The sequence below is a fragment of the Pyrus communis genome, chromosome 8, assembly GCF_963583255.1.
Source record: "Pyrus communis chromosome 8, drPyrComm1.1, whole genome shotgun sequence".
NCBI classification, from domain to species: Eukaryota; Viridiplantae; Streptophyta; class Magnoliopsida; order Rosales; family Rosaceae; genus Pyrus; species Pyrus communis.
Genome location: NC_084810.1, coordinates 27,344,407 through 27,358,750, shown reverse-complemented (window position 1 = coordinate 27,358,750; position 14,344 = coordinate 27,344,407). Strand labels below are relative to the sequence as shown.

The following is a 14,344-nucleotide window of genomic DNA, read 5'->3' as shown; positions in this document are numbered from 1 at the left end:
GTATTTAAGCGCTGGGCTTACGTTTTGGGTTGTTTCCCTTTTTCTTTTGGACTAGGACTCTCTAGCTAGGGTTCCTTCTTTAATTTTGTTGGTAATTTCTTTCAGATTTATTTTATTTAAGAAGCACCCATCGCTCTATTGCAAAATTCTCCACGCTGCCACACTTGGCTACAAAGTACAAAAGTGTACACTTGTCTACAAAGTACAAAAATGTCTGTAAGTAGTGGGGGCATGGCAAAGCGGAAGATAGAAAACAATTCTACAAGAAGTACAACGGAGTTGAACTTATCGAACAACAACAGAAAACAAGTTCATCATGCTCATCAACCGAATACGATGAAGTCCCGCCCAATAATATTCATTCTGCAAAACACTTCTCTCACAAAGGGTTTCGTCCATAAGGTACACACTTCCAAAAACAAAAACAAAAACAAAAACAAAAAAGGATTAAGATTTCTTTAATTTGATATGCAAATGCTTGAAAGAAGATACCCTGAATTCAACTTAGACGTAATATTTAACATTTCTTATGTTTCAGAGGTAGAAGATTCTAGATTTAGCATTTCTTATGTTTCAGAGGTGGAAGATTCTAAAATTGGATGACGACCGTAACCTTCTCCTCAAGCAGAACAAGATGATTTTGGGCCTGCAATAATTTACCAGGTTTGTGAGTTGTTGGTGTGTGTGTGTGTGTAAGAAATTAATTATATTCTTAGAAATCATAGCTCTTAGTTTCAACCTAGCTCCAACAATATATTAACATGAATAATTTTCTAAGGTTTTTTTTTAGTGGAAGGATTAATCCCAACTCTAAGTTATAACTCAAACAGTACATTCAGGTTTTGGATTGAGATTAACATACAGCTTGCTACCGTATGCTACCAAAATTTTAATGTTTTTATTTTTTAGGAAATAGAAGTCTTAACATTGGATCATATGCAGTCTTACTAAGATCTTGTGTGTATTAATTCATGCTTAGGGAGTCGCTAATGGCAACTACAATCCTCCCTTGTGAAAATTTTAAAGGAGGGAGGAGCGTTGAAAGACCAATTTAGAGCACACTAATAGCAGTCCTTTTCTGATATATTCGATCGTCCTACATTGCCGTCTCTTCAAAGTACTTCTTGACCGATTATGAGGAACTTATTAATTGATTTGTCGTTTGATTCTTCAGTTTCTCAAGTGGAGTTGCTCACAAAGAAATGTATACGCACCGAAGATACAAATGAGGTACTTATGCGCGTCATCGAGGAACCTGTAACTCGAGATTTACCTGTCAAGTTACTGATTATAATTGGGATATATGTAGGTCTCTCTGATAGTTTAGAGAAGTTGGTTGACATAGATAAGTACGTTATTTCTGCTGGGGCCGATGATCAGGATCTTGTTTTTGTGGTATACTTAAGAATCTGAATTGCTTATTATCTTAGGACTGCAGAACTTGCTACTTTATTTATTTTAAAATTATGGAATCACCATGACTACTACGTATTTATGCTCGATCAGGTGGGTGTAATGGCCCATGAAAAATCAGTAAGGAGTACGCAGATGATTTTATATCAGGTAATTCACACTTAAATTAGGTTGTATCTTAAAGTAAATCGTATTTACCTTTTGTTCTATGTAGTCTCGCATTCACCAAAAAAAGTGTCTTGTTTAACTTGCTGATGTGCAGTGTCGAATTATTGAATGGGAAGCGAAAGACAGCATAGCATTCATTTACGAGGCAATGGAGTGGACGATCGGTATCTATCTTAGGTTTATAAATAGTTATACCTTGCAAATTGATCCCAATGCGTCAAACAAGTACGAGTCACCAACCGAAGAAAGAAAACCAGGCATATAGGCAAGAAACTCAAAAGGATAGGCAAATGGAAATGATTGGATGGTTTGTGCCTCCTATCTAGTCCCATTCCATTATGAAGATGTCAGTTAAGGTCAGTTTGGGCTAGGGTAGTATGATTTTGCCCGTTTGTGCTCAAATTCGAACCACTTTCTTGTAAGCTAAAGTAGTTTAAAATATCACTTTGTCACAAAATAACAAACCCATTCAATTTCATGTACGATTTCATTCTATAACTATGCATGTCTTTCCAACACTTCATGCTTCGCAAGTCACATACTGGTATATTAGTGGGTTTTCTGATTCTCTAGCCAATATGGCTGCCATATTCATGATTTGTGAATACTTAAATTTTTTTGTTATATATTTTTTTAAATTTATAATCATTCATGAAATTTAAACTCGGAATTTCTTTAAACATAGTAAAGATTGAGTACTGCTTTTCTTTACTTAGATGTGACTTGAATAATGAAAGACTAGGAAGATGCATAAAAAGAGTAACAAAAACCGTCTTATTCTCATTTATTATAGATTGGCCCAGTTAATTTGTTTGATTCCAAAAACATCCTTTCAGTTTCAAAGCATTTAGCCTGGATTTGCCTTGTGTAAAAGAGTTGGAGTTTAGCTAGCACTTATGGAAAAGAATCGTTCGTGATAATATGATCACCATTTTTAATTTGCTGATTTCCTTGCCTCAATTTCTTTTGACCCATTCACATACAGTAGAGTTTTCATAATCATATGATCACAATTTTGCGGACTCAAAACTTTAATTTACATATTTTAATGTTAATTAGATTGTCTTTACGATAGAACATGTAAGGATTTGTTAAAATTAAGAATGAAAATTTTCCTCCGATATTCAGTCTTAAATAATTAGATCAAATTTCCATGTTTGATTTGATTCACATTTGGTTCAGTTGAAAACTGTGTAGATACAGAATGAAGCTGATATGGACAACACACCAACCCAGCTGGTAAGCTTAGGTGACCCATCTAGTTTCCAAGTTTCCAAGCCAGCTTTCCCATTACTATTGTCCATTGCAGAGACCACAAGCAGTTCCGATTTCCCTTTCATGTGGATTTTAAGCTAAAGTTTTAAGGAGCGAGATTGTGGAAATCACAACCCAAATTGTAACTTCGAGGACTTTTACCTCCTACCCCATGTATATATGTCCTATCCATTTTAGATCCTTCCTTCCTGCGCTCTTACCAAAATATTTCAATAAATCTACAAAATAAAACGCTTCTGCACGTATATAAAAAATTTAATCCCTTTGTAAAGAGAAATGACTCATTACACGTAAGTTATGTATTTTCTAAATTTTATATAAAAACACCTACATATTCTAAAATACAATTAAAAGTACAGCTACAAAACCACACTAGTATGTAAATAAAAGCAGCACAAGTGCATATAATAATCCACTGTAGTACTAGTATTGTTAAACAAACATAACATTATCATACAACCAGCTCATCATCACTTTTCATTTCCTACCAAATCGCATAATACACCTAACAAGAAAACTAGAAAAGCATAATAACGTTCACCCAATGAATGATGAATGGTAAACTCAACCACTTATGAGTGCATGAGCTATCAAGTTAGAACTTATACTGTGTTTACTTGTCTATATTAAATCCAATTGCTAATATATACATAATCGAAAAGATTGTGATCTTCATGAAACAATTGGTAATTCTTTACTTGAAAAAACTAAGACTAGATTGATAATTAGAAATGAGCTGTTCCAATACAAGTTCGTTTTTTTTCAACTTCTAAATTTCTCGATTCATGATTTCATCGATTAAATAAGTAGACATGCTAAAAACGAATTTAATTAGCAGAATGAAAGTGAAAAAAACTGTGAAAAAAAAACTATAAAAAAAATTGGCAAAACAATAGTTAAAAATCTTTTAGAAGACAGCAAACGTGGGGGGGGGGGGGGGACCCTGAGGCAAGGTGACAGTTGTATGACAACAATGCCAAAGCCACCCTGTGAGGTGTCAACTTCATCAACCCCCCCTAACGTTCACTTTGGGAAATTTGGCAGTTCAGCAGCCTTTGAAAATTGAAAATTTGAAAATTTGAAAAATTGAAAAATTTAATCTATCTTTCTGTCTCTCGTCTCTCTCTTTCTCTCTCCTCTCTCTGAGGATATATAGCCTACAACCCACAGCCATTGTCCTTACACTTCCTCTACAGCAATATAAGCAATCAAGTTTCTTTCTTCCTCTCCTTTTTTCTATATTCCAAATTAATTACTCAGTAATCAAGAAATGGAGGCAATGAAGATGAACCTTTTTGTTGCTTTGTTGGTGGTTATGATGGTGGCCTTCTCAGGCATTCAACAAGTAGCTGCAGCTGAAGCTCAAGTTCCAGCTCCAAGCCCAACATCTGATGCCTTCACATTTGCCCCCACTTTCTTTACTTCTCTGGCAGCTTTGGCTTTTGGCTTATTCTTCTAAGCATGATTCTTTTGGGGGGAATTTCAGGTCTTAATTTAATTTTGTATTGTTGATGGAGTTGTATGTGTGTGATCTTTTCGTTTTGGTGGATTTGTATTATATGATGTATAATTAATGTCATAATCTTTTTAGTGGGAATGTGAGGATGGTTCAATTTTAGGCTAATAAAGGGGATCAAGGGTAGGCATTTGATGTCCTTGTATTTTCTCTATCATTTCTATCAGTGATTCATTTGTACTAAAAAAATTTCATTCTTCTATTTTCTTGTCGTTTTCAGATTAATGTCTCATCATTGGATTTAATCTAGGAATTCGTATGATTATGAAACTTTTCTATACTTAAGAAATAACATATGTGATTTGATTAAAAAAAAAAAAACATATGTGAGTTATATGATCCGTTGGTTTGGACAGTGTGTCTTTCGCTTGATTTAGTTTTCCTTCTTGTAGTTTAGACCATTGCATTTTGAAAGCAAAAAACTGAAAGAGAAGAAAGAAACAAAGATAATTAGACAGAGTGGACCTTGTAAGTTGGCAATTGTGGTGAGAAGAGAAGGGTTATGATGAGCAGTAGCTAGCTAAGCTTGGCATGTTCTACTCCAATGAAGTTGTGTGAATTGTAATGGTGAATTGGGCATGGGTTTGTGGTGCCTCTGCAATAATGCTTAAGGCCATTCCATAGTCGAGTGTTGAACATGCAAGGGGAGAACAAAGATTTACATGCAACTAGGACATCAAAGTGACAGTATTACAAATTTATTATGTATAAGAATGTGTGATTCGTTTGAGATATTATCGACAATTTAGTGTTATATTACATGGAAGTCCTCCACGAGGAGGTTTACCAAAAAATCAAAACCAAGTGCTTTGATCCTTGCAAGTTTGTGGCTTGTGAGTTTCTGTGAGGGACCATTCAGAACAGCCAAGGATTGTATTAACTTGGCGGTGGTCCAAATGAAATTCTTCATTGTGTGGGTCATATCCATACAATGCCAGAGAATGAATGAAATGACTTGATGCCTAAAATATCCTATAGTTTTACATGAATTTTCGTATAAATATAATGCAAAACAGAGGGTATTATGGATGAGGGAGTCAAAAACATGATCTCCAAAAACTATTTAGGAAATATGCAACAACTTACATACATTGGTCATATATCTCTATCGTTTTTATCACGTGACGTAAACGGAGGGACAACTAAATTTTCCGCCACAAATTAACCTAGACCTGGACACACATCATCATTCATCTTCAATCAGTTCACATGGATTGAAAAAAAATAGCTTCTTTCTGTACAACAACTTCACATGGAATGTAGAAAATAAAGTAACGCAGAAAAGAAAATTGTTTAGGGTTTAAAAAAACCAAAAACAGCAATGATGTGAACCTTTGAACAAACATCACATGCTTTGTGAGTTCTAAGAAAGGATGGTAGGGCCATATATATAATATCAAAATTGTTTTTTCTAAAGGCAATAATTAAGAACTTCAAAAATTAGAACTCTGCAATAATTAAGTTTCTTAAATTTCTTGTAGGACATTCAAGAGATGCTTTGTCCAGAAAAAAAATTTGTTATGGTTGTCAGAAATATGTTAGGAACACTGCTGGCATATTACAAGACTGAAGAATGGGAGCAAAACTGCGAAGGAAAGAGTGCTTCCAGAAAACTTGTCGCATTTATCAACTCGATAAAACGGAAGAGTGCTTCCAGAAAACTTGTCGCATTTATCTTACCTCCCACGTAAAATATTTTGCGAAAATTTAATAACCATTTTTCATAAAAAACACTACAATGAATAGTTCATGAATTTCAACTCCATTTTGTCCAAAACTACAAATATCATCATAAAAGTATTTTCGTGGAAGTTTCACCACACCATAAGATTCTTTAAATTCATGCACGACATTTCAGAGACATTGTGAGCCCTGCTATAGTCGTAAAATTACTTGTTTTCACATTTACCACACAGTTGGGTTTTGAAAATTTATGTAAATTTTTTTTTTTTTGATATTCTTGTGGATGGAGTCCCGTTTAGGCAATGTTTTGAGCCCCTTTGTTGTTTTTGTCCACCTTTTTTTAAGTTTTTGGTTTAATCTATTAAAAATACATTTGTGCATCGATAAATGGTAAAACCATTTTCATTTGCCTTATAAAGTTACTCTTACTCATGGGGGAAAATATAATACAAAATAAAAAACTTCCATTTTTCGCAAAAAGAAGTGGGCTAATCATCATGGTTTCTAAGCGATTTTTCAAATTTGTACATAAATCGTCGTAAAATCTACTTACTTTCATCTTCACCTCACCGTTGGGTTATGAAAATTCATGTAAGATTTTTTGTTGATATCATTTTGGATGGATTCCTTTTTTGTCAATGTTTTGACCCCCACTATAGTTTTTGTCTACTTACTTTTTAGTTTTCAGCGTAAATATTCTATTAAAAATATATTTAAGACTTAATAAATGGTAAAACCATTTTCAATTACCTTATAAAGTTACCCTAAATCATGACGGAAAATATTTTGCAAAAATAAAAATTTGCATTTTTCTCAAAAAATGTGGGTGTATCACAGTTTCTAGGCGATTTTACAAATTTGTACAGAAATCGTTGTAAAATCTATGACCTTTCACTTTCATTGCACCATTGCATTTTGAAAATTCATGTAAGACTTTTTGTTAATATTCTTATGGATAAATGTAAAACCGCTTTCATTGGCCTTACAAAGTTACTCTTAATCTTGTTGCAAAATATTATGCAAAAATAAAAATTTGCATTTTTCTTAAAAAAAAAAAAAACAAAAAAAAACGTGGGTTTAACCATCATGGTTTCTAGGCAATTTGCAAATTTCTACAAAAATCATCGTGAAATTACTTTGTTCAACTTTCACTTCACCTTTGGGTTTTTAAAAGTCATGTAAGCACCATATGTAAGACTTATTGTCTACTTACTTTTTAGTTTTCAGCGTAAATATTCTATTAAAAATATATTTAAGACTTAATAAATGGTAAAACCATTTTCAATTACCTTATAAAGTTACCCTAAATCATGACGGAAAATATTTTGCAAAAATAAAAATTTGCATTTTTCTCAAAAAATGTGAGTGTATCACAGTTTCTAGGCGATTTTACAAATTTGTACAGAAATCGTCGTAAAATCTATGACCTTTCACTTTCATTGCACCATTGCATTTTGAAAATTCATGTAAGACTTTTTGTTAATATTCTTATGGATAAATGTAAAACCGCTTTCATTGGCCTTACAAAGTTACTCTTAATCTTGTTGCAAAATATTATGCAAAAATAAAAATTTGCATTTTTCTTAAAAAAAAAAAAAAACAAAAAAAAACGTGGGTTTAACCATCACGGTTTCTAGGCAATTTGCAAATTTCTACAAAAATCATCGGGAAATTACTTTGTTCAACTTTCACTTCACCTTTGGGTTTTTAAAAGTCATGTAAGCACCATATGTAAGACTTATTGTCTACTTACTTTTTAGTTTTCAGCGTAAATATTCTATTAAAAATATATTTAAGACTTAATAAATGGTAAAACCATTTTCAATTACCTTATAAAGTTACCCTAAATCATGACGGAAAATATTTTGCAAAAATAAAAATTTGCATTTTTCTCAAAAAATGTGAGTGTATCACAGTTTCTAGGCGATTTTACAAATTTGTACAGAAATCGTCGTAAAATCTATGACCTTTCACTTTCATTGCACCATTGCATTTTGAAAATTCATGTAAGACTTTTTGTTAATATTCTTATGGATAAATGTAAAACCGCTTTCATTGGCCTTACAAAGTTACTCTTAATCTTGTTGCAAAATATTATGCAAAAATAAAAATTTGCATTTTTCTTAAAAAAAACAAAAAAACAAAAAAAGACGTGGGTTTAACCATCATGGTTTCTAGGCAATTTGCAAATTTCTACAAAAATCATCGTGAAATTACTTTGTTCAACTTTCACTTCACCTTTGGGTTTTTAAAAGTCATGTAAGCACCATATGTAAGACTTATTGTTGATATTCTTGTGGATAGAGTCCCGTCTCGGCAATGTTTTGGCCACATTATTGTTTTTGTCCCCTTATTTTCAAGTTTTTAGCATAAACACTTTATTAAAAATACATTTGCGCCTCAATAAATGGTAAAACCATTTTAATTTGCCTTATAAAGTTAATCTTGAACATGGGGGATGATATTATACAAAAATAATTTTTTTTTCATTTTTCTCAAAAAAAAAAAAAATGTGGGCTAACCATCACGGTTTCTCAACGATTTTTCAACTATGCACATTAATCGTCATAAAATCTACTTGCTTTCATCTTCACTGCACCGTTGGTTTTTCAAAATTCTTGTAAGTCTCTTTGTCGATATCCTTGTGGATGGAGTCTCATTTTGGCAATGTTTTGCGCTCCACTACAGTTTGTCCATTTATTTATAAGTTTTTGGCTTAAATAGTCTATTTAAAATACATTTATGGGTCGATGTATGGTAAAACCATTTTCATTTGCCTTATAAAGTTAATCTTTAAACATGGGGATAATATTATACAAAAATAAATATTTTTCATTTTTCTCATAAAAAAAACGTGGGCTAACCATCACGGCTTCTCGGCGATTTTTCAAATTTGTACATTAATCGTCATAAAATCTACTTTCTTTCATCTTCACTGCAACGTTGGTTTTTAAAAATTCCTGTAAGTCTTTTTGTTGATATCCTTGTGGATGGAGTCCCATTTTAGTAATGTTTTGTACCCCACTACAGTTTGTCCATTTATTTATAAGTTTTTGGCTTAAATACTCTACTTAAAATACATTTGTGGCTTGATAAATGGTAAAATTGCTTTCATTTGCCATATAAAGTTACTCTTAATCATGGGGAGAAATATTATGCAAAAATAAAAAACTTTCATTTTTCTCTTAAAACAGGTGGGCTAACCACCACGATTTCTAAGATATTTTGCAAATTTGTACAAAATCGTCATAAAAAATACTTGCTTTCACCTTCACCACACTATTGGGTTTTGAAACTTCATGCAAGATTTTTCATTATTCTTGCAGATGGAGTCTCGTTTCAGTAATGTTTTGGGCCCCTCTTTTTGTCCACTTATTTTTAAGTTTTTGGCCTAAATACTCTAGTAAAAATATATTTGGGGCTTGATAAATGGTAAAATTGCTTTCGTTTGCATTATAAAGTTACACTTAATCATGAGGAGAAATGTTATGCAAAAATAAACACTTTGCATTTTTTTAAAAAGAAAGTGGGATAACCATCACGGTTTCTAGGTGATTTTGCATTTTTGGACAAAAATCGTCGTAAAATCTAATTGCTTTCACCTTCACCCCATCGTTGGGTTTTGAAAATTCATTGATATTCTTGTGGATGGACTCCGGTTTCGGCAATATATTGGTTCCCACTAAGTTTAAGTTTTTGGTGTAAATACTCTTTGAAGAATAAATTTGCAGATCAATAAATGGTTGAACCCCTTTCAATTGCCTTATAAAGTTATTGTTTGTCATGATGGAAAAAATTTTGCAAAAATAAAATTTGCATTTAAAAAAAAAAAAAAAAACGCCGGCTAACCATCATGGTTTCTAGGAGATTTTACCAATTTGTAAAAAAAGCGTTGTACAATCAACTTGCTTTCACCTTCATGCACCGTTTGGTTTTGAAAATTCATGTAAGACTTTTCATTGATATTCTTGTGGATGGACTCCTGTTTCAGCAATGTTTTGGTCCCCACCCGGTCTAAGTTTTCGTTGTAAATATTCTGTTAAGAATAAATTTGCGGTTTAATAAATGGTGGAACCACTTTCAATTGCCTTATAATGTTACTCTTAGTTATGACGGAAAATAAAATTAGCATTTTTCTCAAAAAAAAAAAAAAAGTGGGCAACAATCAAGGTTTCTAGGCGATTTTACAAATTTGTAAAAAAAACGTTGTAAAAAAATCAACTTGCTTTCACCTTCACACACTGTTTGGTTTTGAAAATTCATGTAAGACTTTTTACTAATATTCTTGTGGTTGGACTCCCGTTTCGGCAATGTTTTGGTCCCTACTCGGTTTAAGTTTTCGGTGTAAATATTCTGTTAAGAATAAATTTGCGGCTTAATAAATGATAGAACCACTTTCAATTGCGTTATAAAGTTACTCTTAGTTATGACGGAAAATATTTTGCAAAAATAAAAATTTGCATTTTTCTCAAAAAAAAACATGGGCTAACCATCACAGTTTCTAGACGATTTTGCAAATTTGTAAAATAGCGTCATAAAATCAACTTGCTTTCACCTTCACGCACTGTTTGGTTTTGCAAATTCTTTTAAGACTGTTCATTGATATTCTTGTGGATGGACTCCCGTTTCGGCAATGTATTGGTCCAACTCAGTTTAAGTTTTCGAAGTAAATATTCATTTAAGAGTAAATTTGCGGCTCAATAAATGATAGAACCGTTTTCAATTGCCTTATAAAGTTATTCTTAGTTATGACGGAAAATATTTTCCAAAAATAAAAATTTTCATTTTTCTAAAAAAACGACGTAGGCTAACCATCATGGTTTCTAGGCGATTTTACAAATTTGTAAAATAAACGTTGTAAAATCAACTTGCTTTCACCTTCACGCACCGTTTAGTTTTGAAAATTCATGTAAGACTTTTCACTGATATTCTTGTGGATGGACTGCCGTTTCGGCAGTGTTTTGGTCCCTACTTGGTTTAAGTTTTCGGTATAAATATTATGTTAAGAATAAATTTGCAGCTCCATAAATGGTAGAACTACTTTCAATTGACTTATAAAGTTACTCTTTGTCATGATGGAGAATATTTTGCAAAGATAAAAATTTGCATTTTTCTCAAATAAACGTGGGTGTTATTATGGTTTTTAGGAAATTTTGCAAATTTGTAAAAAAAAGCATTGTAATATCAACTTGCTTTCACCTTCACGCACTGTTTAATTTTGAAAATTCATGCAAGACTTTTCATTGATATTCTTGTGGATGGACTCTCGTTTCGACAATGTTTTGGTCCCCATTGATAATTGCTCAAAAGTGCATGTCTAATGCGCTTTGATTATACCCGTTACTTGTTTTTCTCTAGTAATTTATCAAATTTGTGCTTTATCATGTATAACTAGTTAAATAGGTTTTATATCTAATTTTTTTAAATTTTTTACTGAGGTTATATTAATTTTAATGTGCAAGGCTATGAGAATGTTGCAAGGCAATTAAAGGGTGAGGCACAAGACAATAAATTGGTGCTTAATTCTATGTCGGTTACCGAAAAGAAATGAAGAAAGGAGAAGGCAAATAAGAAGAAAAAGAAATGGCTAGCCATTACCATTTCAATATGGCATTATGTGACATCCCACATCGCCCAGGGGAGTGATCCTTATATGTATATTCTCATTCCTACCTAGCACGAGGCCTTTTGGGAGCTCACTGGTTTCGGGTTCCATAGGAACTCCGAAGTTAAGCGAGAAGGGGGACTAGAGCAATCCCATGATGGGTGACCCACTAGGAAGTTACTCGTGAGTTCCCAAAAACAAAACCGTGAGGGAGTGGTAAGCCCAAAGCGGACAATATCGTGCTACGGTGGCGGAGCGGGCCCGGGAAGTGGTCCGTCTCGGGCCGGGATGTGACAATTTGGTATCAGAGCCTAACCTTGGTCGCGTGTGTGCCGATGAGGACGTCGGGCCCCTAAGGGGGTGGATTGTGACATCCCATATCGCCCAGGGTGACACACCCCGTCCCGAAGGAGGGCATGCTGGCCGTCACGTGAGAGTGACGTAACCATTTACACAGTTCGGAAGCTTTAAAATATACAACTTCTAAGATGAACCACCCGAAGGTGAGTTCTCATTTGGTCCATTCTGTCAGAACACCGTTGAATTTCCTCGTAGTCACCACACCTTTGCAATTCTTAAACCTGGAGGGGCGCAAAACCAAAATTGAGTGGGTCAGTAAAACAATTCTTTTCCAAATCCAAACACTTCTCAAAACTTTGTAACCCCTCTCCGTAAAACCTGTATACTTTCTCAAAAAATAAACATATATACGTATGTATAGATATGTCAGTCATGCTCCAAAGTATGCCATTCATGCTTGAGAATATGCCACATCAGAATCTCATAATAAATGTAAATGCTCAAGCATAACTCATATCAATATCATATAATCTGGCAGCCGAGAGTCACCTAACGTGACCTGTACGGCTGCATATAGAGCTCAAATCTCAAACTCAATAACTGAATCTGCACATGAGTCGGAACCACCTAACGTGGTTTGTACGACAGGCTGGTGTAATATATATATATGCTCTAGTGCTACGATCACGTGAAGCTGGGCGATAAATCGCGGGTCACCTACGAGTCGGAACCACCTAATGTGGTATGTACGACAAGCCTATGCACCTAACTTGGATCCAAGGCGAGCATGCGGTACGGGTGAACATACACGTGAAGGCTATGCCCCAACTCTGGGCGGGAGCACTAACACCGGGGGTGCAGATTATGAGCTCTCTAAGCATCTCAAACTACTATTGCATACAAACTTGAATACCACTTACCTGGCACTTACCTGTGCGTCCACAGCACCAAATACACATATATAAATGTATGCCGCTACTAATGCATGTGATGATAGTATTTCAAATGTAGCTTACCTGGGCCTCCTCAGCACCATGCAACAGTATGCATAATTATGGTAATGCACATATTAAAATATGATGCATATATGACAGGATATTTAATTCGTATTTCTTTTAAAATACGTTTTATGGGAAATACGTCAAGCATACGTATATATATATATACTGAAAAGTAACTGCCCACTCACTGATCACATCGACGTCTCGTAGGTCCCTGAGCCTCCCCTAGATTGGTTACATTCTTCTTTTGTATAATTTTCACCTATACAAACAGTAACCAACTTGACGTTATTTAACGCACATACACCAAACATTCGTCCATAACTTTCTCATACGTTGCTCAATTTGGGTGTATGAATATACCACGGTGATCTACACGACGTCACGAACACGTGACAATTTTCAGAACTCAATTTGGAGCTCTCACGCGCCCCCACGCGCCATTTTCAAGCGCTGCCCACGCGCGCGTCTTCTTCCCCGCGTCGCCGGACTGGTTTCGCCGGCGGTGGGTGTTTTGCCGGAATTTCTGGGTAAACTTCAAAGTGTCATAACTTCTTCATTTCTTAACCATTTTCGACGTCTTATATATCAAAATGAAGGTATTGACGAGACGAACACAACCATACCTGCCTTAACCCCTAACTCGCCGTGGATTCGCCGGAAAAGGCCTCGAAAGCTCCAGCCAACTTTGACCACGATGATCCCGACGTCCAATTCCTTCAAACGAAGCACTCCAAGCTTCCTTAGGACCTCACCAAGCTTCCTGCAAGCTTCAAAATCCCAAAAACATGCTAGTTTAAGTTTGCATGAACAGTACCTAAATCGGATTACCTCGAATCGACATGAAAACGAAGGATTTCTCACCTGAAAATGGTATGGTTGCACTCGCACGAGCTTCACGAGTTCGAATATGTACTTGGATTCTCCGATCTACAAGGTTTGGGTGATTTGTGTGTTGTCCGTACGTTGAAGGAAGAAGAATGATGGAGGACTCGGGGAGAGGGAGAGAGAGAAGTGACAGAAAAGAAACAGAGGGAGAGGAAAACACGGGAGAGATAGAGACAGTGTGTGTAAGTGTGTGTGTGTGGTCCAACACATGCCACACCACACAAACAACACTAAACGTAAATGTAACGAACTAGGGGTAAAAAGGTAAATTCACACATACGTTTTTATAATCTCGGGACGGGATGTCACACAGGGGAGTGATTCTTATATGTATATTCCCATCCCTACCTAGCACGAGGCCTTTTGGGAGCTCACTGGCTTCGGATTCCGTAGGAACTCCGAAGTTAAGCGAGAAGGGGGGCTAGAGCAATCCCATGATGGGTGACCCACTGGGAAGTTGCTCGTGAGTTCCCAAAAACAAAACCGTGAGGGAAT

The 14,344-nt window shown here is 34.9% G+C and overlaps 1 protein-coding gene and 1 long non-coding RNA gene across 2 annotated transcripts; both read left to right on the top strand.

The window, feature by feature from the left end:
- Positions 1–237: 237 nt before the first annotated feature.
- On the top strand, positions 238–2,088 carry LOC137741446 (uncharacterized). Its single transcript, XR_011069298.1, has 3 exons — positions 238–402; positions 1,175–1,563; positions 1,676–2,088. It is a non-coding gene; the product is annotated as an uncharacterized lncRNA (long non-coding RNA).
- Positions 2,089–3,976: 1,888 nt separating this feature from the next.
- LOC137742534 (arabinogalactan protein 13-like) lies at positions 3,977–4,591 on the top strand. The gene has a single exon (XM_068482427.1). The coding sequence runs from the start codon at positions 4,127–4,129 to the stop codon at positions 4,313–4,315; it is 189 nt and encodes a 62-aa protein (XP_068338528.1). The 5' UTR covers positions 3,977–4,126; the 3' UTR covers positions 4,316–4,591.
- Positions 4,592–14,344: the final 9,753 nt, after the last annotated feature.

What these genes read in the sequence shown, in the direction of transcription:
- LOC137742534 (XM_068482427.1), top strand. Translation starts at nt 4,127, where the DNA reads ATGGAGGCAATGAAGATGAACCTTTTTGTTGCTTTGTTGGTGGTTATG.